Here is a 20,833-nt window from a genome sequence, read left to right as displayed (position 1 = left end):
CAGATTCTGCTGTAGAGCAAAAGCTCTCTGCCTCTGATCCAGGTGTATCTTATAGCATCTGTGATACAATAACAGGCTAATTTGTGAGCTTATAAAAGGGTAAAATTCAGAACTACAGTTATTGATAGACATCAACTATTTCATTCTTGGTAACTGCTAGTAATGTAGACACTACGATTTGACTATAAAAATTTATTAGGGCTGGAAAAATGGCTATAAGGTTAAGAGTGCTTGCTGCCTTTGCATAGTTGGGTTGCCAGCATCCATGTTGGGCATCTTATAAACCCATTAACTACAGCTCCAGGGCATGTGGTGCCATCTTCTGGCCTCCTTGGGTGTGTGTGCGCGCGCACACACACACACACACACACACACACACACACATCTTAAAATTTATTAATATGATACAGCTTATTTCCCAAAGATTTGGCTAACCCTACAAAAATAAAACTCCATCTAATTCCTGTGAATTTATCTGTGTGTGTACAAGTCCAGTTATGATTTCACTGTCAGTCTGAAGCACTAAGAGTACTAAATCCAATGCTCGGCGCCACGCTTCAGTCTTTGGTGTAACAGTATCATAAACTCTGGGAACTAGCTCCAGGTTATCTGAAACACCTGAATGAAAAACTCCACCACTTAGTTGACTATATTTACTCAAGATGTAAGTTGAAGGAGAGCCAGAGTTGGTAGCATTTTGTACATGATGTTGAATGAACGTGCTGGCTTCCACTGCTGATGGGTGAGTGGCAGTGTTAGACATGACAGCTGACAGGTATTCATGCCACCCACTTGCCAAGCACTTCAACACAGTAGGTCTGTAGACTGACAGAGATGAGGCCATCCAAGAGGAAGAATCAGGAAGCCATCCTGAACAAGCATGATTTTCTTTATTTATAGATTGCTTGGCAAGAATTTGAAGATGGCTAAGACATAAAAATTCAACAGCACCACCTCCAAGGAAGACCTTCTCCTCTTTGAGGGCATGATATAAACGATGTACACAGGACCAGAACCTGTCTTCCTTGGTTTCCATCTGAGCACTTACTGGGCAGGTGAGTACTGCTGTAACCAAATTAATTCCTTCTGTTTTTAACAAGATTGCCATTCTGTCGTTCCTGTCTGTATCATGAGGACTCGTCCAGAAGGTTACAGAGACCCCACTGCCCACACAGTCTTCATTCACTTGGGTAACATAGGCTACAGGCATTGCTCTCGTGGCCTCTGCAAAGGCTCGCAACACATTGCCACTCACTGACCCCATTACCAGACGCTTGCTGTGCGCGCATTTTTCAGTCAGATGTTCAGATACATTTCCTTGTGCCAGGACGAGGTTCACATCGAACTGGACTAACACCTGCATCACACTCTTTGTCCACAGTTCTTCTGCACTGTCTCCTGGAAGCTTCCCACTATCTAACTCGGTCTTCCTATTTCCAGACTTATTGAATCCCAGGTGGCGGTAACTCTGTGTGAGGTCACCCTCGATGAGAATCACTCGGAAAGGCTGATCCTGCAATTCCTTTATCAGAGCACTACTAGACGTGGGGACAGCAGTGACATATCCTGAACAAACACAAGAAGAAGTTTCAGGTAAGCCGGGGAGACAGCAAGTGAGGAGTCTTGAGAGGTCGAACACAAACGGTGCCACGGAGTTGGCTTGCTGCAGACACACACTCCGCCACTGCAGCCTCACAGCTGCCTCTGCCAAGGCCATGCTGCTGCCGTCTCCATGGCTCAAGCCAACTGCTAACTCCACCAGATCATTGCATCTCCAAGTTTTGGGAGTCGATCCGCACTGTTCTAGAAATCCATCAGGTCTGCTTATCCAGGGGCTATGCTCTGTCCTACTAAAATGCCTACTGTGAGTTAATGCTGACTTCCTGCAGAAAGAGTCTGTATGGCGGCTGTGTTGCAGAGCTTGTGGTGTGTTTTTTTCCGTTTCAACCTTAGCCTGAGTTTTGAAGAGTTTGGGTGATTGTACATGTCTCCCAGAAAGACTGTAAACGGACAATAACTGAGATGTAGCATCTTTGAAATCATGCTTTTCCTGTAAGGACCCAGGATCTGAAGGGACTTGGAGAAAAGGACACAAGCTGACATCAACTGTTTCAAGTTTGTAAACTGTACTTGTGTTGTCCATGTGGTCAAATACATTGTATATGGGTACTTGAAGGGAAACTACTGCTTCAATGCAAGAGTTCAAGCCTTCTGACATTACTGAAACTATTGCTGGAGTGGGAACACCCAGATGGAGACATTCTTCAATAGCGCTGCTCCATGCACCAACAAGAAACAAAAGAGTGCTGGTTCCAATTCTGTATGTGCCATTCTGTGCTTGAACTGCTTCGTTGAGAAGCTGCCCAACTGCACAGGTTAAATCCAGACCTTCGAGAAGCCTGACTGTTGAACTGATTAACATACTTTCATGACACTCTGCATCTGTAATAAACTTGGAGGCTTTTACTGGGCCTAGGAAACTTCTTCCTGTTTGTGCAAATGATGAAAGCTGCTGTAGTCCCACATGCCTTCTTTTGTTTACGACTCTGTAAGCCATCACTACGAATAATTATCTGCAAATAAACAAACACTTGAAACTTTACTGAGTGATTGATGATAAGTGCTACATAAAGTGAAGAAAAAACAGCTCACACTTCTGGATATAGTTTCAACTAATGTGATCAGTGTGGTGATACAGAAGAGTACATAAGGGTGTGGGGGACAGGGTGGTGTAGAGAGGGTTGACCACTCCAAATGGCAGAGGAAATGGAGAGGAGTACAAGGCAACAAGCAAGGTTTCCAGAAGGCAATCTTCAGAATGAGACTTGAAACATATTTGTGCTGTGACTTTTTGAGACAGGGTCTTTCCAAACAGCTCAGGATGGTCTTAAATCTGTGATCACTGTCTCCATCTCGAGAGTGCTAGAATTACAGGTGTGTTCCATCATGTCATCTACAGGGTAACTGTGCAAGCCGAAGGGGGTGGTAGTGAATGTACAAATATGTTACAAAGAGAAGGAGGGAGAGAAGGAGGGAGGGAGGGAGGGAGAGAAGAAAGGAAGGAAGGAAGGAAGGAAGGGGAGAAAGGAAGGAAGGAAGGAAGGAAGGGGAGAAAAGGAAGAAAGAGAGAAAAGGAAGAAAGAGAGAAAAGGAAGAAAGCACTGTGAACTAGGAGCTATACAAGAAGCCTGGTATTGCAGGAATAGCATACATGGCAAGGAGCTGAAGGAACTAAGGCTCCAGTAGAGGAGTTGGACTATGAGGACATTTCATGCTATGCCAAAAAACTTAAGCTTTATCCTATAATGGAAACCACTTGTGTTAAGATTAAAAAAATCACTTGATGTAATGTTTGAAAGTTTGTACTTCTGAGTCTAGAGGCCTAGGCTTGAACTTTGCTCTACTGTTAATTAGGTGGCTAAGTGGGTAGCCCTTCAGTATAGACATCTGGAAAATGAGACTAATCACAGAAGCTACTTCACAGCTACTCTGAGGAGTACAGTGCTCAGGACAGTGCCTAGCATACAGTTTTATGTGTGTTCAGATATATTTTCATTCTGGTAAGTTTGGACTGACTAGCTAAGTACCAGACTGAAAGGAGAGTAGCCACTTAATCTTCTCAGAAACATGGACAATGGGGAGAAAGATTTGAGTAATGATTACATGATGAAGGAAAAAGGGTGCTATTTAAAGAGAGATCCAAGGACAATTGAAATTATTCAAGCTAATACTTTAGAAATCACATCCAAAATGAATACCACCATGAGAAAGACTATTCAACTAAAAAGCTTTTAAACAATGGTACTTTCTTTCTTCTTGTTTTTTTGTTTTTATTTTTTGAGACTAGGTTTCTCTGTGTAGCCCTGGCTGTCTTGGAACTCACTCTGAAGACCAGGATGGCCTTGAATTTACAGAGATCTGCCTGCCTCTGCCTCCTGAGTGCTGGGATTAAAGCTAGGATTAAAGGTGTGTACCACCACATGGCTAATAATGGTACTTTCTAACTGAAAAACCATCTATACTAAAACTACTGCCTTAGGAGGTGTGAACTCCACTAGGTGAGACTGAAGATGTGAATACTATACGACTTTATGATTCTATGAATATTTTAATCAGAATCTTGTTCTAATAAAGACCATAACTATAGTAAATTTGTTTCTGAACTAGCTACATTCATCTGTGAAAGTACAATTCCTCCAGAATAGCGTCTTACAGACTTTCAAGGACTAACTAAGGTAGAAAGGATGGGCAGGCCCAGCAATAATTAAGGTACTACATGAACTCTGTCTCAAGTCCTTTTTTTTCAATGAAGATTTCAATCTTACATAATGAACACTTACAATACATATTCCTTGCTAACATCAAAACATAATATTAAAATATACTCTAGGACTCAACAAATTTGAATGATCATTAGATTCATGTCTTACATCTATCTATCTGGTCTTACTTTTTCTCTTTCACCTCATTCTCCTGTTATTACCATCTCCCTACTAAACTCTTGACTCTATTTATGAATGGTTTCAATCACTCCATCTAGCACATCTTCAAATCCTCTGCCTCTCTCTGATTCCATCTTACTTACCTTGTAAAGCTACTAATCTTGATTTAGTACAATTTAGATTTAGTACTTTCACAATGTTATCCAAACTACCACCTCTACCTTGCTCCAAAAGATTTAACAACCACAAAAGAAAACCTGGAAGCTACTAAGCAGTTACTCTATGTTTCCTTCTGTAATTGGTAATTGCTAATTTGCTTTCAGTCTGTTTTGACCTATTCTTGGTATTTCATATGAATGGAATCATGAAATATGTGCATTTTATTTAGATTATTTTGGGGGTTCTTCCACATGTATTAATTAACAATAATTCACTGCTTTTCATAGTGGAGTAATATTCCTTGGTAGGTACCATGCTTTATACATCTATTTATCCACTGCTAGACATTTGGGCTGTTTCCACTTTTTAGCTACTGTGCTTGTTTGTTTGTTTGTGCTACTGTGAACATTTCTGTACAAGTATATTTTTGAATCTGCTTCCAAATCTTTTAGCTATAAATCTAGACATGAAATTCCTGGGCCATATGGTAATTCTATGTTTAGCTTAGGGAACTGCCCAGATGTTTTCCCAAACAGTGGAGCATTGCTAGTAGCAATGAACAAAGGTTTTGATTTCTCCACATTCTTACTGCATTAGTTTTCCAGGGCTGCTACTCAAAATTACAACTGTCAGGAGGCTAAAACAATATACATTCAGACTCTGAAGATGATGATGTTGCAGGGCAGTGCTTCCTCTCAGGACTCTAGGGAAGGATCCCCTCTTCCAACTCCTAGTTACTCCTGACATTCTTTGGCTTTTAGTTACGTAACTTTAGTCTTTGCCTGTTTCAACTGTCCTGTTTGTTAATTACAACATCAACTTACAGCCTACCCTAATCTAGTATGACTTCATCTTAACTAATTGCATCGACAAAGACTACTTTCAAATAAAATCACATTCTGGATGGATATGAAGTAAGTGTGTGTGTGTGTGTGTGTGTGTGTGTGTGTGTGTGTGTGTGTGTGTATTTGCACTATTCAGTCACTAGTACATTCAACAACTTTGTTTTGCTTTTGCAAAACTATATAAATACCCTAGCAGATGTGAAAAGATAGCTCATCATGGTTTTGACTTCCATTTTTCTAATTACTAATGATATTAAACATCTTTTCATGGGCCTACTAGAAATTTGTTTATCTTCTTTGGAGAAATGCCTATTGAAGTTTTCTGTCTATTTTAAGGTGGGTGTAGCTTGAGAATTTCTCTCCAGCTCCCACCAAGCCCCACCAGTCCCGGAGCCCACTTATAAAATACACACACAGACTCTTATATTATTTAAACTGTTCAACCATTAGCTCAGGCCTATCATTGTCTAGCTCCTACTCTTATACTAAGCCCATTTCTGTTAATCTATATGTTGCCATGTCTTCCGTGGCTTTACCTGTTGCCTCTACTGATGCTCCCTGAATGGCAGCTGATGTTTCCTTTCCTCTACCTTCCTCTCCTTTTCTTCTCTCCTCTCTGCTAGTCCCGCCTATACTTCCTGCCTGGCTACTGGCCAATCAGTGTTTTATTTATACAGAGTGATATCCACAGCAGGTGGGTTATTAAAGGTTTGTGTTGTTGAGTTGTAAGAATTCTTTACACACGTCAGATAGTAAATCCTTATGAAACAACAGCCAACCTCACCCAACCAACCGCTGATAAGACAATACTTGAAAAACAACACAAAAAAAAAAAAAACAAACTCTACATCTGTTTCAAACATGTAACATATATTCTATCCTCGTTCTTTAAGCAATGTATTATAACAACTATTAACCCATTTTAAGAATACTATATACCTAAGTATGTGTGTAGGCTAGATTTAAATACTCCACCATTTTATGTAAAGCACTTATATATGTGTGGACTTTAGTTTCCATAGTGGAGTCTTAAACCATTCTCCTAAGGACAAGGAGGGAGCTACCCTATTTGATTTGCAAGTACAACCTATTGTTCTATAGGAAGTCTTTTCTGTTTTGATAATACAGTTTGACTCAAAAATTTTCAATTTTGGTAAAATTTAACATTTATTGATGCTGTTGCTCATGCTCTTGGTGGTTAAAAATCCTCTGCCTGTTGAGACCCTTGACTTGCAGATGTCCATGTCTTTTACGGGGGTGAGGGTTGTGATAAGAGTTCTGCTATGATCTCCTTTCTGGTTCATGATTAAATAAGACATCACTCTGAGTGGAAAAGAACCTAGAACAACAGGAAAAACCTATAGATATCTCAAATTCAGTCTGTATTGAATTATGTTACAAAAGGTTTTTCCAGACAAAGGATGGATTTCAACCATCTATAAGGAAAAAGTCATATATAACAGATAACAAAATTAATTCTCAAAGAGATCTTTTAGCATTTGAAGAATCTATTTCAAGTTTAAGTAATAACTGAAAGATTGTTTTAGCTTCCCTAACATCGGAAGAATTTCTAAATGGTTTCAAAGAGGTTGAAAGGGGCTAATCACTAATGCAAACTCAAAATAAGAATGCCTCATTTTCTAAGAGGATGGGTATAAAAAAGACAGTGGAGAGGATGGAAAAAAGGGTAATTTCAGAAGTGATTAAATACCTCTGGTAACTGTTCTTGGCATTTTCGTTCTATGGTGCCCAGCAATGATGCTTTCCACAAACAGGTCAACGTTGTTACTTGTCAGAATAAAGTTTCCTTAACTTTCAGTCTGTAATTGGAAGGCAGAGTCAGATCATTTAACTGGGAGGTTGACTTTAGAAGTTTTCTTTCCAAAGATTGTAACTTGTCTTGGCTAAATATTCAGGTTAGAACACTCAGACATGCTTTTCAGGGGTTATATTTTATTTCTTGATGGGTATACCTAGAATTTTCATCATCAGATCCAAGTTTGTTTGCCTCCAGTCTCGACCTAACACCATAATCTCACCATAACACTCCACTGTGTAGAAGCTTCTCAGGCAAGTCTTCTCTCCTTTGTCTGGCAGAGAGTTCCCACCCTTCCACTTCTGTGCTCAGAATCTTAGTCTCCCTAACTCACTTCAAGTAAAGGCCATGTCCTCACACAGCACTAAAATCCAAGCTTCTTCCTTTCTGACTTGTCTAGTCTGCTTTGCTCAGGCCTCCTTGGTACTTTCAGAATATGCAAGGCATGCTCCCTACCTCAGTATTTCTACATGTCCCTCTTTCTAGAATGCTCTTCCCTAGGAAATCTACTGCCTTAACTATCTTTAAATACTTCCCCAAATTTCCTTTCAGGGAAACCTACCCTGGTCAACCTATTACAAACCACAAATCTTTTTTTCTGTCATATGCTAAATACTATTTACCTGCTCCACTTTCTTTTTATTCTCTGGAACTTGGCAGAATGAGCATAGTACGTTTATTCTGTACAGGCCATCATTTTTTGTTGAACAATTTTCCAGATGACAATTCTAGCTAGCCCAAGGATCTAGACCACTGCCTGACCCTTGAGCACAGGCATTTGACAGATAGTTGTTAAGTGCCACCTTATCCCAAATTTGAGCAAACATTAAAGGAGCAAAGAGATGTTACTGTTAGTATTCCTCTTTCAATCCCTTAGTTGGGGCCCGTTAATTGCTTTTAAAGGGGGTTCCTCCTTCAAATGATAATTAGAATTGTCTCAAAAAAAAAAAAAAAACCAAAAACTGAAATGTAACTAAATGATTAACTGCCCCAAATCAACATTTACTTTTTCCTAAGTTTCTTTTAAGCTCACCAGTGGCTGCCGTGGTATATGATATGTGGAGTGCACTGGATAAATTCGGTAGTTTAATACTGTGTGTGGCTTTACTATCTTTATGTACAGAATAGTCACTTTTCAAGACTGCATTATCCTAACCAAGTCTAGAAATTAGCATCCGAACTTACTGATAGATTCCTGGCCACTCCCTCAGCTACATGACTGCACATGCGCTGTCCAGTAGCCAAACAAGAGGCTTTGTCATCCCAGGGCCTTATGTCCTACGTAATCCGTGTGCTGCGTGGTCATGTGATCTATGAGCATGCCTGATGTAGCTATGTATGCCCATATGCGCACGTTGCGGTGAAATCCATAAAAAGAGGGTCACAGACCTTCCTCCTCTCTCTCCCTGCACCATCATTTCCCATAGGCCTAAGCACCCGCCTCCTGTCTCCTTTCCGTAATAAACTCTTACAGTGGGTTTTGTTGTGCCTCCTGGCTTTTCTCGAATGGTAAAGTGCCACTTAATGGGTAACACAGCACAGCATAATAACACTTATTATTTTTTTTAAAGCTGGGCATAGTGGCAGATGGATCTCTTTGAGTTTAAAGCCAGACTATTCTACCTAGTGAGTTCCAGGACAGCCAGAGCTACATATGGAAAAGATAATAATAATAATAATAATAATAATAATAATATAATAAAATTTAAATCTAGAATATCCAAATTCCTAAATCATAGTGATGCAAAATTGGTTTAACTGTAGCAGTCATATATATGTATATATTATGTGTATATATGACTTATATTCGTTTCTGTGCTTCAGAAATCTCTTTTAAATTAGTGTTATATAAGACTTTGAAAACTGGCCAACTTTCCAGACAAGATACATGACCAGAAAAACAATAGATTATAGGTAAATGACTTAGCACTCCTTCATTCACAAAACGTTTTGAATGTGCATCATTTGCATTCCCACTGGGAAAACTTAAGACAGGAAAAATGGCTTCTAATGCAAAGGCAAACTTAGCTATTCCCCAGGAGCCTAGGATTTACGGACTACAACGTGTGTCTGCGAGGTGAGGAGCAGAAAGCCTGGCTCAAGCCACCCTCGGTCCACGCGAGGACATCGCCGGCCAGCACCCCGCCCCCACCCGCCCACCGGCGAGCGCGTGCCCTCGAGCAGCTCTGAGGTGGAAAGGCCGCAGGACGGTTGGTCCAGTGCGTGGAACCCGCGAGACACCGCTCTCGTCCCCACCCTCCCTGCCCTTCCGGCCCACGGGGCCCACGACCCTCCTCACCGCGCGCCCCTCCAAACATCGCGGAATCCCAGGCAGCCCTGCGCTCAGTCCCAGCACTCTTTTCTTCCCATTGGGCGCAATAGCCGTCAATCACGGAAGCTGGTAGGCGGGCTTGCGCTCCGAGCGCGGCCTTAGCAACGGCCGGCTCCCAGCGCGGCCCTAGCAACGGCCCGCCTGGAGCGCCAGCCAGGACTGGGAGGGCCGCTGTTGCGCTTCGCGGGCTCGGGGGCGGGGGAGCGGGTTGGAGACATGGTGAGTGCTATGGGACCCGAGTGTGGTTGCCAATTTACTGACTCTCGTGCTAGGATCCTTGGATACCCTTAGTGACTAAGCCAGGGGACAGCGGGCCACTGACAGCCAGAGGGCCATCAACTCAGCGGCAGAGGAGAAGGGACCACTGACTGAGCCACTGAGGGTCAGGGGGCCACCAACTCAGTCACTGAAGAGGGCTACCTAATTAGCCACTTAGGATAAGGGGACCACCTGCTTAGCAACTGAGGGTCATCAACTCAGCCGCTGACAGGAAGCGGGGCGCCTAGTTAACCACTGATAATTAGAGGGCCAGCAACTCTTTCACTGAAGGGAAGGGGCCACTGACTCAGTCCTGATGGTCAGGGGTCCACCAACTCAGGCCACTCACAGCTAAGGGACCACTGACTTCTTGCTGAGAAAATGCAGACTCAGATGGCTGCCCTAGGATCTGGGACGACCACAGCCAATAACTAATATAAAGCAGGCCACTTAGATCCGCAGTCACCTCCAGGGCTTCCTCACTTCCACCTGCAGAGAGAAGAATCTGTAGTGGTTCTGTGACCCGGCTGGGTGACAGAGAGAAGTGAACAGCAGAAAGGACCTTCATCTTCCACGCATTAAGCCAAAAGTTCTCATCCAGATCTGTGGAGTAGCTGTTCACCAGAACCACGCTTTTTCACTTTTGTGCTCCTGTAGAATAGGACACTTGCTAGTGGAGAGTGGGAGAGGATAATTGTGTTCTAGGAAGCATCCCCCACCCCCACCCCCCGCATGTACTGTGATAGTATATGAAAGACACACATTCCTTAAGTTAGTACTTTCCTGATAAACCAGGACTAACTGCATTCTGATACAACACCACACAGCTCTCTGCTGTCTTCCTTCGCTGCTTCTCTCTTCAAAGGCGCTAGTTTTATAAGGAAAATCTAAAAGAAAAAAAGAACACCACACTTTCAATCAAGAGATGAATAACCATACTCGGGAGACTGAGGCAGGAGGGCTGGGAGTTCCAGGCCAGTCTGGGCTCCATAGGGAGACCCTGTCTCAAAAGACAAAACAAACAAAAAAAGATAACCAAAAGCATTAACAGGGGGTTGGGGATGAGCTCATTCTATAGGAGGAAATGGGATACTTGAACATGTGCACTCCAGTTATATAGTTTTCATCCACATGTGTACGTACTGCAGGCATCCAGCCATCGAACAACTTTAGACCAGTGGAAGAAAAAAGCAGCGAAACTTGAATTGAGTGATGCCCAAAAACAAGAAATAAAAGAGGCCTTCGACTTATTCGATGTTGACAGTTCTGGAACCATAGACGTGAAAGAATTGAAGGTTCTGAAATTATTTCTAAGACATTTGAAAAACCACACTACTGTGTGTGTGTGGCTTGGGGGGGGGGACAGAATCCAGGGCTCTAACACTAGACTTGCCCATAGCCCATAATCGTAGTCTTCTGAAAGGTATGTATGTATACCTGCCCCAAGTCAACAATACAATATCTTTTAACATTTTAGATGTGTCCTTGGTTGATGGGTAAGTCAAGACCCAGAATCATCAAGGTTATGGACTCGGTCACAGTAAGATCAGCTATTTATCCTCTGATTGTGTTAGAGAACAAAGAAGCTATTAATTAGTAATTTAAAAGTTCAAGGTGAGATCATGGCATACTAAAATATATCCCCTTCCTGTTGCAGATTGCAATGCGGGCCTTAGGATTTGAGCCAAAGAAAGAAGAAATCAGACAAATGATAGCGGAAATCGACAAAGAAGGAAATGGCACCATTTGTTTTGAAGACTTTTTTGCCATTATGAGTGTGAAAATGGTACAGTCACTCTCCTTGTCAAAGAAATGCCTTCAGAGCCTTGTTCATGGCTGGGGCTGGAGCATTGGGATTTCTTGAAGGAACTGGAACTAGTTCTTTAAGGGCGGGTGGGATAGAATAGCACGGCAAGAACACATGTTTTCAGAGTGGTAAAGATTGTAGAGAGGGTTCTATTGGAGGATTATTAACTCCATGTAGTTAAAAGGGAGGTTTATTTTGGGGGATAACTTACAACAAATAAAGGGGTAGGTTACAGGATCTGGGAGAGGTGAGGTGCAGCCCAGCAGGGTTCTCTGGAGAACTCCACTCAGTCTACCATCAGGCATCCAGGATCACCAGGAACAAAAAGAAGCCAGCACTTGTGGATCATGGGTCTTAAGGGCTCCCATCTTGGCCCCGCCTCACAGGCAGGTCATAGGTAGGCGTGACAATTACCGGAAGCATCACTGAGGCTAGTACTTCTAGGTCAAAGCTGGAACAGCTACCCCCTAGAGGGTTCTGTCAGGACGTACTGACATCTGGCAAGATGGAAGGAGCACACACCACGCCTTGGACCTGGCAATCACTGAGTGCCTCCTTTTGCCACTGTTCCTGAGAATACCCCTGGCTCTTGGAGCTTGCTGTCTTACGTACCTCAAGGGCAGGTGTGAGTATGTTGAAATAATTATTACCAGGGCAATAGACTGAGAACTCAGCCTCCTGATACAAATGTGCACATACAGCTCTAGAATCAATAGACCTACTAAGTCCAGCTTGATGGAACAAATAAAAAAATTAACCAATGACATTTCATTTTCTAAAGAGTGAAAAGGATGAGAAAGAAGAAATACTGAAGGCTTTTAAATTATTTGATGACGATGCTACTGGCAGCATATCACTAAATAACATCAAGAGGGTTGCCAAGGAACTAGGGGAAAACTTAACAGAAGATGAATTGCAGGTAAATATTGTTTATTTTATAATTACGATGTGTGAATAATTTTATATGGCTTATATAACTTAGTTGTATTTACACAGTAAAAGCAAAAAAATCCTTTTGAATTTCCATTATTATATATTTTTTTTAATAGTTTCTGTCTATCATGTTACATTTTTGTGTTCCAGGAAATGCTCGATGAAGCAGATCGTGATGGGGATGGAGAGATTAACGAGGAGGAGTTTTTGAGGATGATGAGGAGGACCAGTCTTTATTAGCTCTGCTTCTTGCCTTCTAGGAAGTTTTGACAGCTTGCCTGTTAAGCAGTTCAATAATGTGATACTTTGGCTCATTCATTTCCATTTTTAGTTTATATGCTCAGCTTAGTCTCTTGGTGTCTAATCTATGCAAGAACGTCATTTAAGTCTGTAGTAGCAACAATAAAAAAATGCATGACTTATTTGAACCTTGAACCCCAAAACAGTATTTTTACATGCTATTTTTAAAGCTCTAGGTTCCAAAAACATTCAAAATTTATTTTTCAGTTAATAAACTTGGCTTCCACATCCAAATGAAATTGTTTATAAAAAAATCTGAAAATAATATTTTTCCATTATATCCTTTTGTATGACTTTAAAAACACCAACAAACTTGTTTTGTTAATCATTTCTTCAAATGTGTAAAGTATTAATAAAATTGACTTATGTAATTACTGGTAGTTACTACTGTGTTTTGAAGGAGGCAATTTGGTGATGGATTCTTTAAGAGGTGAGGCCATTAGAGTTCCTCCTTTATTAATGAAATTAAGACCCTTTTAAAGAGTCTTCAAGGCTTATGAGGTGACTCAGCAGGTCAGGCACTTGTCACCATGCCTGACAACCTGAGTTTGGTCCCACGTGATGAAAAGTGAGAACTCGCTCCCACAAGTTGTCCTCTGATCTCTACAGGCTCACACAATACATAAATGTAATTTAAATTTATTATTATGTGTATGAGTGTTTTACCTACATATATATTCATGTACCATTTGGTGTCTGGTGCCCACAAAGGCCAGAAGAGGGCTTTGGAATTACAGAAGGTTGTGAGCTGCTATGTGGGTGCTGAAAATTGAACCCCTGGCCCCAGGAAGAGAAGCCTGTGCTTTTAACTGCTGAATTGTTCATCCAATCCCCATAAATGAAATTTTAAAACATTAAGTCTACTTAAAAGTGGTGGCTTTTTTTAAATTAAAGCTATCAGAGTTAGTCATATTCATAGTGTATAGAAGGGTTATTTCACAGAATTTCCCCTTTTTTTGTCTAATTAAAAAGGAAGGTTTTAACCTTAACTTAGTAAAACTATATATAACAAAACAGTAATGAAGAATTACATTTGCAACAACATCCAGTCCATTGTATTTGGCAAAATTAGAGAAAATATTCTATTATTTATCTTATCTTTGTGAGTCTAAAGTTTTATACCTGATTTACCTTTTATCATAACTAAAGAAAACTATGACTATCTAGTCTTCAACTCTGTCAAAGACCCCAGAAGTGTGAAATGTCACCTAATGACAGGGACATCAGGCTGTCTGGACAATCACCCTGGGTTCTTCTATAACATTGGGGCATCCAACTTTGGCGTACAGGCCTGGTATATGTGGCAGATATTTCTGAGAAGCAGAGAATTTTGAAGGACTGTCTACCTTGTCTTGGCAAAGTTTGGCAGTCACTTTCTTTTGCTTCCTGCTGGTCCAGTTTGGACAGTATACTGTCAGCAATTGAGGCAAGGGTGGTTTCTTTGCCCAAATGGCCAGCTTTTGCCATAAAGAAAGCAAATGCCATATGGAGTTTCTTTGATGCCCCATCATCATCTTTGAAGTAGATTGGTACTGCCAGGAGCAGACATGTTTCAGTGTCATAAAAAGTCTTATGTTATTTAAACATATTGAATGACATATTCTGTAGGTCTTTGAAGTATTCGAAGACCATATCTATCGATATCTGTGCATGACCTTGAAAACATACCTGACATGACTATAAGTTTTACTATTATAGATGAGTATTAATCTGTATTTCTTAATTACACATTACATTTTTAAATGTGCTGCATAAGCATAATACCCTAAGGAAGAGTAGAAACATATATACAGCATAACAAAATTAACCTTAAATTTGTATCAATTAACCAAAATCCATACCAATGTGAAATACTTAGGATTAGTAGTTGTTTTTTTAGTGTAAAAGTAAATTCAATAATCTATCCTTTCATCCTAGTATTTCTATCCCCCCTTTTTTTTAGAATAAGAGCTCTGAATTTAACCTCTTTTCTTTAGCTTTTTCTTTTCTTTTCCTTTCTTCTTTTTTTTTTTTTTTACTATGACCAGTAATAATTTGTAACCAACGTCCCTTAAATAATAATAAACATCCATAATCCATTTTTTGGGAATATGGGTGTTATGCTCTAGACTGCTTCCTGTGGCAGTATTCTTGCTGAGCTACTCTTGGCCTGGTTCCAGAGAGTAGCACTTAGCCCTAATTCTTCCTTTGCTGAACCACACCTTTTGTTTCTCTTATATCTTTGTTTCCCTTATCGCCCTATATGAATCTTGTCTGAGAGTCAAAGATCAGAAAGTCTACCAAGGATGGAAGACCTATGCAAAACTGGGTTCAGGAAACCCGGAAAACTGGTACCTGAGAAATCAAGGAATTTGCACTTGGCATTTTATCTCTGGGAGCTCCTCTCAGGTTGCTTTGAAGGTACAGATATTAACTGGCTAAACTGTAATTAGAGAGAAATAAAAATGCCCTAGGCGAAGGAAAAGTGCTTCAGTCCTTCTGAGGCTGGACCCCCCTGCAGCCATGAAAGGCTAGATTCATTCTTAAGATGCCTCTGAGTCTTCTTTCCATGGATTCGTGTGAACCCACACACCCATGTCCCAACAAACAGTGACAACTTCCTGTTGTCTGGGGGTACTGGTAATCGTTGGATGCTGAGAAAATTTAGGATAATGGTTAAATCTTGGCTGTAGTAGTCTGTGAAGCTCGATCATCTCAGTCAGCTGCCTTGAAGCTGTTTTGGATGCTGGATCACTTGGGCCATCCATTTTTATTGGTGTCTGGTCCCCTTGCTCTGAAACTACATAAACTTTTAAAGGCAACATACATATCTGCATTTATACAAGTATAGACTGTGCATTATACATGAGTCAGCCAAAGATGAGTTTTTGTTATGTGTTTGAACAGGTAAAATATACATCATGTGTCTAGTTTTTCTAGGTTTATTTCTTTGTATGTGGTCAGGATTTTCAGAGGGGTCTTCCTTAATCAAACCTGATCATCTTTAACTTTGAACAAATCCACAGTCTTTTATTTTCTGTGGAAATAAAAGCATAACCTCTTCCCCAAAATAACGTATCTTTTGACTTAAAGTTTGAAGTCAAGATATTTTTTTAAATATATAGGTTGGTTTAATCTAGTACCTTTTATAATCCAGTGTCTATTAGCAGCCAAAAAATTTAATGACAACACAATAACATGTAGGATCCAAACTCTCTGTGTCATTTTCATCTTTATGTGGCTTATTTCCTTTATATTACTTTACTCCTTTTTAAAGAACTTTACTATTATTTTAAAACTATATATTTATTTTTATGACTGTTTATACCTTCTCTTTTCTCTTCTAAGCCTACATATATTTTTTAACACACTGTAACCCATTTAGAGGTTTTTCCTTTTTATGTCTGAATCTCTATTGCATATCTGTAATCTTTTTCTGACCACATCAGCCTCTAAACTGTTAATCAGCGTGGCTAGCACCAAAGCCTCTGATTTTGTGGCTGGTTTCACCCCTCTTGGTTCCCTGTGAATCTAGTTTCATGGCAGAAGTACCAAAGAGAGTAAGCCACATTTATGGCCCCAACTCTGGGGAGTTTTTGGGTCCACATTGCCACCAAGTAGTGCACAGCCTGCGGATCATAAACCCATTTAATTGTTCAGTAGCAGGGCCTCTTAAAAGAGTCATGCCATTTTTGTGACTAGCACTGAGCTAGGAAGCTGTCTCTTAAAAAGAGCCATGTCTCTGCTTGACACTAGCAAACAGAGACTACCCTATTGAAGACTATTAGGGTCCAGCCCTTCTATAGTTTTCTCCCAGAGTTCCAGAAGAGATGTTACCAGTGGTAGATAAATTAATCTGAGGGATACTTGAATGAATCTAAGTACACCGAGCTCTTTAGTCCATTCACTTTATTCTTTTAAGTCAAAAATCTCTCCACATAGCTTCAGTTCTGTTCTCATAGCCCCTTTCTGTCCCTTCCTCTCCTGTCCTCTCATTGTTCTAAGTTCTTTCCATCTTTGTTCCCTTCCTCTTTCTCCAGTTCAGTTTACATACACATACTATCCTCAATTCTCTGGCTCTGACACTTTCTGCTTGAGCAGGGCAGTCTGCCTCTAGGAAGCTTGTGTCACTGCTTGATGTACCTGGTCTGTGAAAGTTCTTTTGTTCTGAATTAATTGCTAAAGGGGAAGTTTAGAGATACCACTAAGGCTATGGAAGAAGGGAGGGTTAAGGCTTAATTTGCACAAGAAACAAAACTTTGTACCTAACATCCACCTGAACTTGGCAGTTGTCTCCATATGGGTATTTACCTTATATCAGGAGAGTAGTGTGTGGTCTGGAATGTTTATGTCTGCAGTCTGTCCTTGGAATTGAGAAATGTCTCAGATAAAATGCTTTTGTCCAGAGATGGCCCTAGCCGGGTTTTGCTAATGACAATAATTACAGAAAGGCCTGAAATTAGGGGTCTGTTTGTGTGACTGCTTTTAGCACAGTTGGGAGATGTATATCCAAATACTTTAATTGTATAGGGAAAATTGTGCCCATTGAATCATCAAACACACTGTTCTAGAAATGGAAAAGCTACAATAGCACATGAGAAATTCATAGCTAATATTCAAAAGCCAATATTACCAAGACTCCTTAAGCCTCGGCTTTATCCTCTGGAAAGGCCTTTGGCTTCTTCCAGGCACAGCTTTGCCATAGTCAGCTGAATTTCTGCTTCATATTTCTATGTCCCACAGCACTACACTAGAAAATGCTGCTACCAAGAAGCCATGCTTGACTCTGTTTTTATGTGTTTAGAATCCTTTTAAAGCTTTGTCAGGTCTTATGTGGAAATTCTGGCCCCACATTGGAACACCATTTGTAGGAGGAAGTTTCTGTCCTGCCAGCAGTTCCCAAATAAACACACTGAGGTTTATATTAATTATAAATGCTTGTTCAATAGCTCAGGCTTATTACTAACTAGCTCTTACAACTTAACCCATATTTCTTATCTATTCTCTGCCATATGGATTGTTACCTCATTTTCTACACATCTTTATTGATGTAACTACCCGTCTTATTAAATAAGAAACACAGAAACAATGTAAAAGAGAAAGCCGAGAGGTCAGAGCTCAGAGCTAAAATCTCACCCTTCCGCCTGCTGTCCCAGCTTCCTGAAAGAGACCTATTTCCTTTCTGTTCGTCTATTTATAGTATTTTGTTCTGCCTTCTCATTGGTTGTAAACCCAAACGCGTGACTGCCTCGTCACTGTCTGAATGTACAGCCCCCTAGGTCTTAAAGGTATATGTCTCCAATGCTGGCTGTATCCCTGAACACACAGAGATCTATGGGATTAAAGGCGTGTGCCACCACCGCCACACTCTTGCTATGGCTCTAATAGCTCTGACCCCCGGACAACTTTATTTATTAACATACAATCAAAATCACATTTCAGTACAATTAGATTACCACCACACATCTTGCTTCCTCTGCCTCTACTGATGTCTCCCCTGACTCTGCCTTTCTTCCTCCCATCATTCTTAATTTGGCTCTCCCACCTAACCTTGTCCTGTTCAGCTATTGGCCAGTCAGCTTCTTTTTTGGGGGGGAGGGGCTCGAGACGGGGTTTCTCTGTAGCATTGGAGCCTGTCCTAGACTAGCTCTGTAGACCAGGCTGGCCTCGAACTCACAGAGATCCACCTGCCTCTGCCTCCCTAGTGCTGGGATTAAAGGTGCACACCACCACCGTCCTGCTAGTCAGCTTCTTTATTAAACAATCAGAGTAATACATATTCACAGTGTACAGAAGGATTACTCCAGAGTAGAGTTCAGTCTAAATTTTTTACTGGGTTCAACTACCAGCCAACTTAAATTAGATCCATGTCATTCTTTTCAAAGTCTGGTATAATATAACACAATAATTTTCTTCATTATATAGCCTAGTTTAGCTTTGGACTCATGATCTCCTCCTGCCTCATCCTTCCAGGCAGTTGCATTATAAGTTTGTGTACCACATTTGATTTTGAAGAGACTAAAATGATTTTTCTTTTAGTGCCCAGGATTGATCATTATTCTCTTTCTAGCCTTTTTTATGAAGGTTTGTATATTGACCAAGTAGTATGGATTTGATTTTGCTCTTAAGAGAGGAAGGGAAATGCAGAGAACTAGACAATATGCACTGATTTGGGTAAGAACAAGTAAATTCTGAGACTTTTGTCTAAAATACCCAAGCCTCATCTGGCATGGAAGGCAAAATCTCATCATTTTATCTATTTTTTTTTTCTGTGAAAATCATAAATACACAGAATTTCCTTTTAAACAAAATGTATAAATCTCATAATTATTTTGTATAGGGAAACACGTTGAGACACAAACACTCTGTCATACTTTACCTTCTGTGGGGCAGACACAGAGACCGGAATGCATTTCACAGTAGCTCAGCACTTCTGGAGGTTTTTCTGTGCCAGCAATATTCCCAGGATCTTAGGGGTTTCAAGCACTTTTGGGGTACCTGAAAACAAATCCCTCAAACAAAGCAAACTCCTATCAAATGTTGATAAAAGTGTTTCAGCCTGGGATGAAGTTCAAATCATCTCAAAGAATGAAAATGTGTTTCAAAAAAAATTCAGTGGTGATAGAAAGAGCCCCCTTTTACTTTATCATCAACTGCATTCTGTTAAGAGTAATGTAATCACTGTGAGAACAAATATTAAAAGATAGGGTATCATTTTTTTTACTGCTACACAATTTGAACACCTGTAGAAATTATCTCATCAATGTACGTTTATAATTTAATGGATTATCCATACTCACCATCAAAGGGAAATAGGAAATGGGAGAATACGTATGGAACTTATGCAGATGAATTTATTTGAAGAACCCTCACAGAAACTTGTGCTGTCCCAATTTCCAGTCTGCTTCTCCTCATGGGGCAGTTATCTAGTCCTGGCCTTTCCTTCTCTATGCTGTCGAAGTGGGCACTTCTTCATCCCCTTCCACAGTTGTGTTACAAGTCAGTTTTAGTAGATGTTTTCAACAGGAAGATTCCTTCAGTATGTTCCGATCCAAAGAGAAATGTAAATGTCTTAGAAAAATAATTTGTCTGGAGGCAATGTTCTGGAATTGGGGGCGACTGCTCACAGAAAACCCTGTAAGGAGAGCGTCGACCACTCCAGAGGTGGTGGGACCTGGGGAGGGGAGCCTAAAAGTGAGGCAGACTGAAGTCTCACACAATAGCCAACATTATTCAGAGCATCAGAGAATGTTCTCTAAGGGTTAGGAAGAGCCACCTGAGTAGAGTGAACAGTCACAAGAGCAAGTTGAACATGGTGGGCAGGCCACATGTGGCGAAAACACTTTCAACAGAGGCATATAAACAAATAAGAATAGCCAATTGTAATGAGCAATCTGAAGTAAACTCATTCCTATCTGCTACACCTGAGAGGAGCATGGGAACATATCCCGAGAATGATTCCATGTTTCAAAGAAACTGAAGTCACAAAACTCTTGTTCTCTTGGAGTTTTCTTGCAAGCACTCAGAAATCTTGCACGATTCCATTCTTGGACCGTGTTCCAACAAGTGAGGAAGGCAGGACTAAGTCACCTTTGCTTAGAAAATGAGCTTCCATTCAAACCTTCCCTCACGTCGTCTTGTTTTCCTTTAGGCTGAGGAAATGTTCCTTTAGTCTTATCAAACAGCTGACAAGAAGAAATGTCAACAGTTGAGTGCTGACAGCTTAGCTGGATGTCACTTCCTTCCCACAGGTCTTACTGAAGAAGATGTGGTTGGATGCTGTTTTCATCCCGATCTTACAGAGGAGAATGCTGAGGGGTTGGGGTCAGTGAGTTTGAATGACTAGAAGTCATGGCCCAGGTCTGCTGCCTTCAGGGCCTAACTCTACTGCACTTACCAGGTCCCAAATCTCGAGTTTTCCTTCAAATGAGAAATGCCAATAGTTTACACTTTCAAGGAAGA

The 20,833-nt window shown here is 40.7% G+C and overlaps 2 protein-coding genes across 3 annotated transcripts; one reads left to right on the top strand and one right to left on the bottom strand.

The window, feature by feature from the left end:
- Positions 1–332: 332 nt before the first annotated feature.
- Positions 333–9,650, bottom strand: Bbs12 (Bardet-Biedl syndrome 12). Of its 2 annotated transcripts, XM_028889825.2 has the most exons (3): positions 9,562–9,650; positions 7,158–7,266; positions 333–2,573 (listed from the first exon to the last, which is right to left on the bottom strand). In XM_028889825.2, exon 3 carries the CDS (start codon positions 2,555–2,557, stop codon positions 437–439), a length of 2,121 nt encoding a protein of 706 aa, XP_028745658.1. In that variant the 5' UTR covers positions 2,558–2,573; positions 7,158–7,266; positions 9,562–9,650; the 3' UTR covers positions 333–436. The 2 variants fall into 2 exon arrangements, with proteins under 2 accessions (XP_028745658.1, XP_028745659.1); XM_028889826.2 differs by lacking the exon at positions 7,158–7,266 and having other exon boundaries at positions 9,562–9,637.
- A 56-nt stretch (positions 9,651–9,706) lies between these two features.
- Positions 9,707–13,027, top strand: LOC114707185 (centrin-4). The gene is made up of 5 exons (XM_028889851.2): positions 9,707–9,813; positions 11,001–11,147; positions 11,510–11,638; positions 12,441–12,578; positions 12,743–13,027. Exons 1-5 carry the CDS (start codon positions 9,811–9,813, stop codon positions 12,830–12,832), a joined length of 507 nt encoding a protein of 168 aa, XP_028745684.1. The 5' UTR covers positions 9,707–9,810; the 3' UTR covers positions 12,833–13,027.
- Positions 13,028–20,833: the final 7,806 nt, after the last annotated feature.

Source organism: Peromyscus leucopus, chromosome 6 (assembly GCF_004664715.2).
Source record: "Peromyscus leucopus breed LL Stock chromosome 6, UCI_PerLeu_2.1, whole genome shotgun sequence".
Taxonomy (NCBI): domain Eukaryota; kingdom Metazoa; phylum Chordata; class Mammalia; order Rodentia; family Cricetidae; genus Peromyscus; species Peromyscus leucopus.
The sequence above is the reverse complement of the archived record's forward strand: the minus strand, read 5'-3'. Positions and strand labels throughout refer to the sequence as shown.

What these genes read in the sequence shown, in the direction of transcription:
- Bbs12 (XM_028889825.2), bottom strand. Translation starts at nt 2,557, where the DNA reads ATGGCTTACAGAGTCGTAAACAAAAGAAGGCATGTGGGACTACAGCAG.
- LOC114707185 (XM_028889851.2), top strand. An exon ending in TAGACGTGAAAGAATTGAAG is followed by an intron (nt 11,148 to 11,509) that starts GTTCTGAAATTA and finishes TTCCTGTTGCAG; the next exon opens with ATTGCAATGCGGGCCTTAGG. An exon ending in CCATTATGAGTGTGAAAATG is followed by an intron (nt 11,639 to 12,440) that starts GTACAGTCACTC and finishes CATTTTCTAAAG; the next exon opens with AGTGAAAAGGATGAGAAAGA.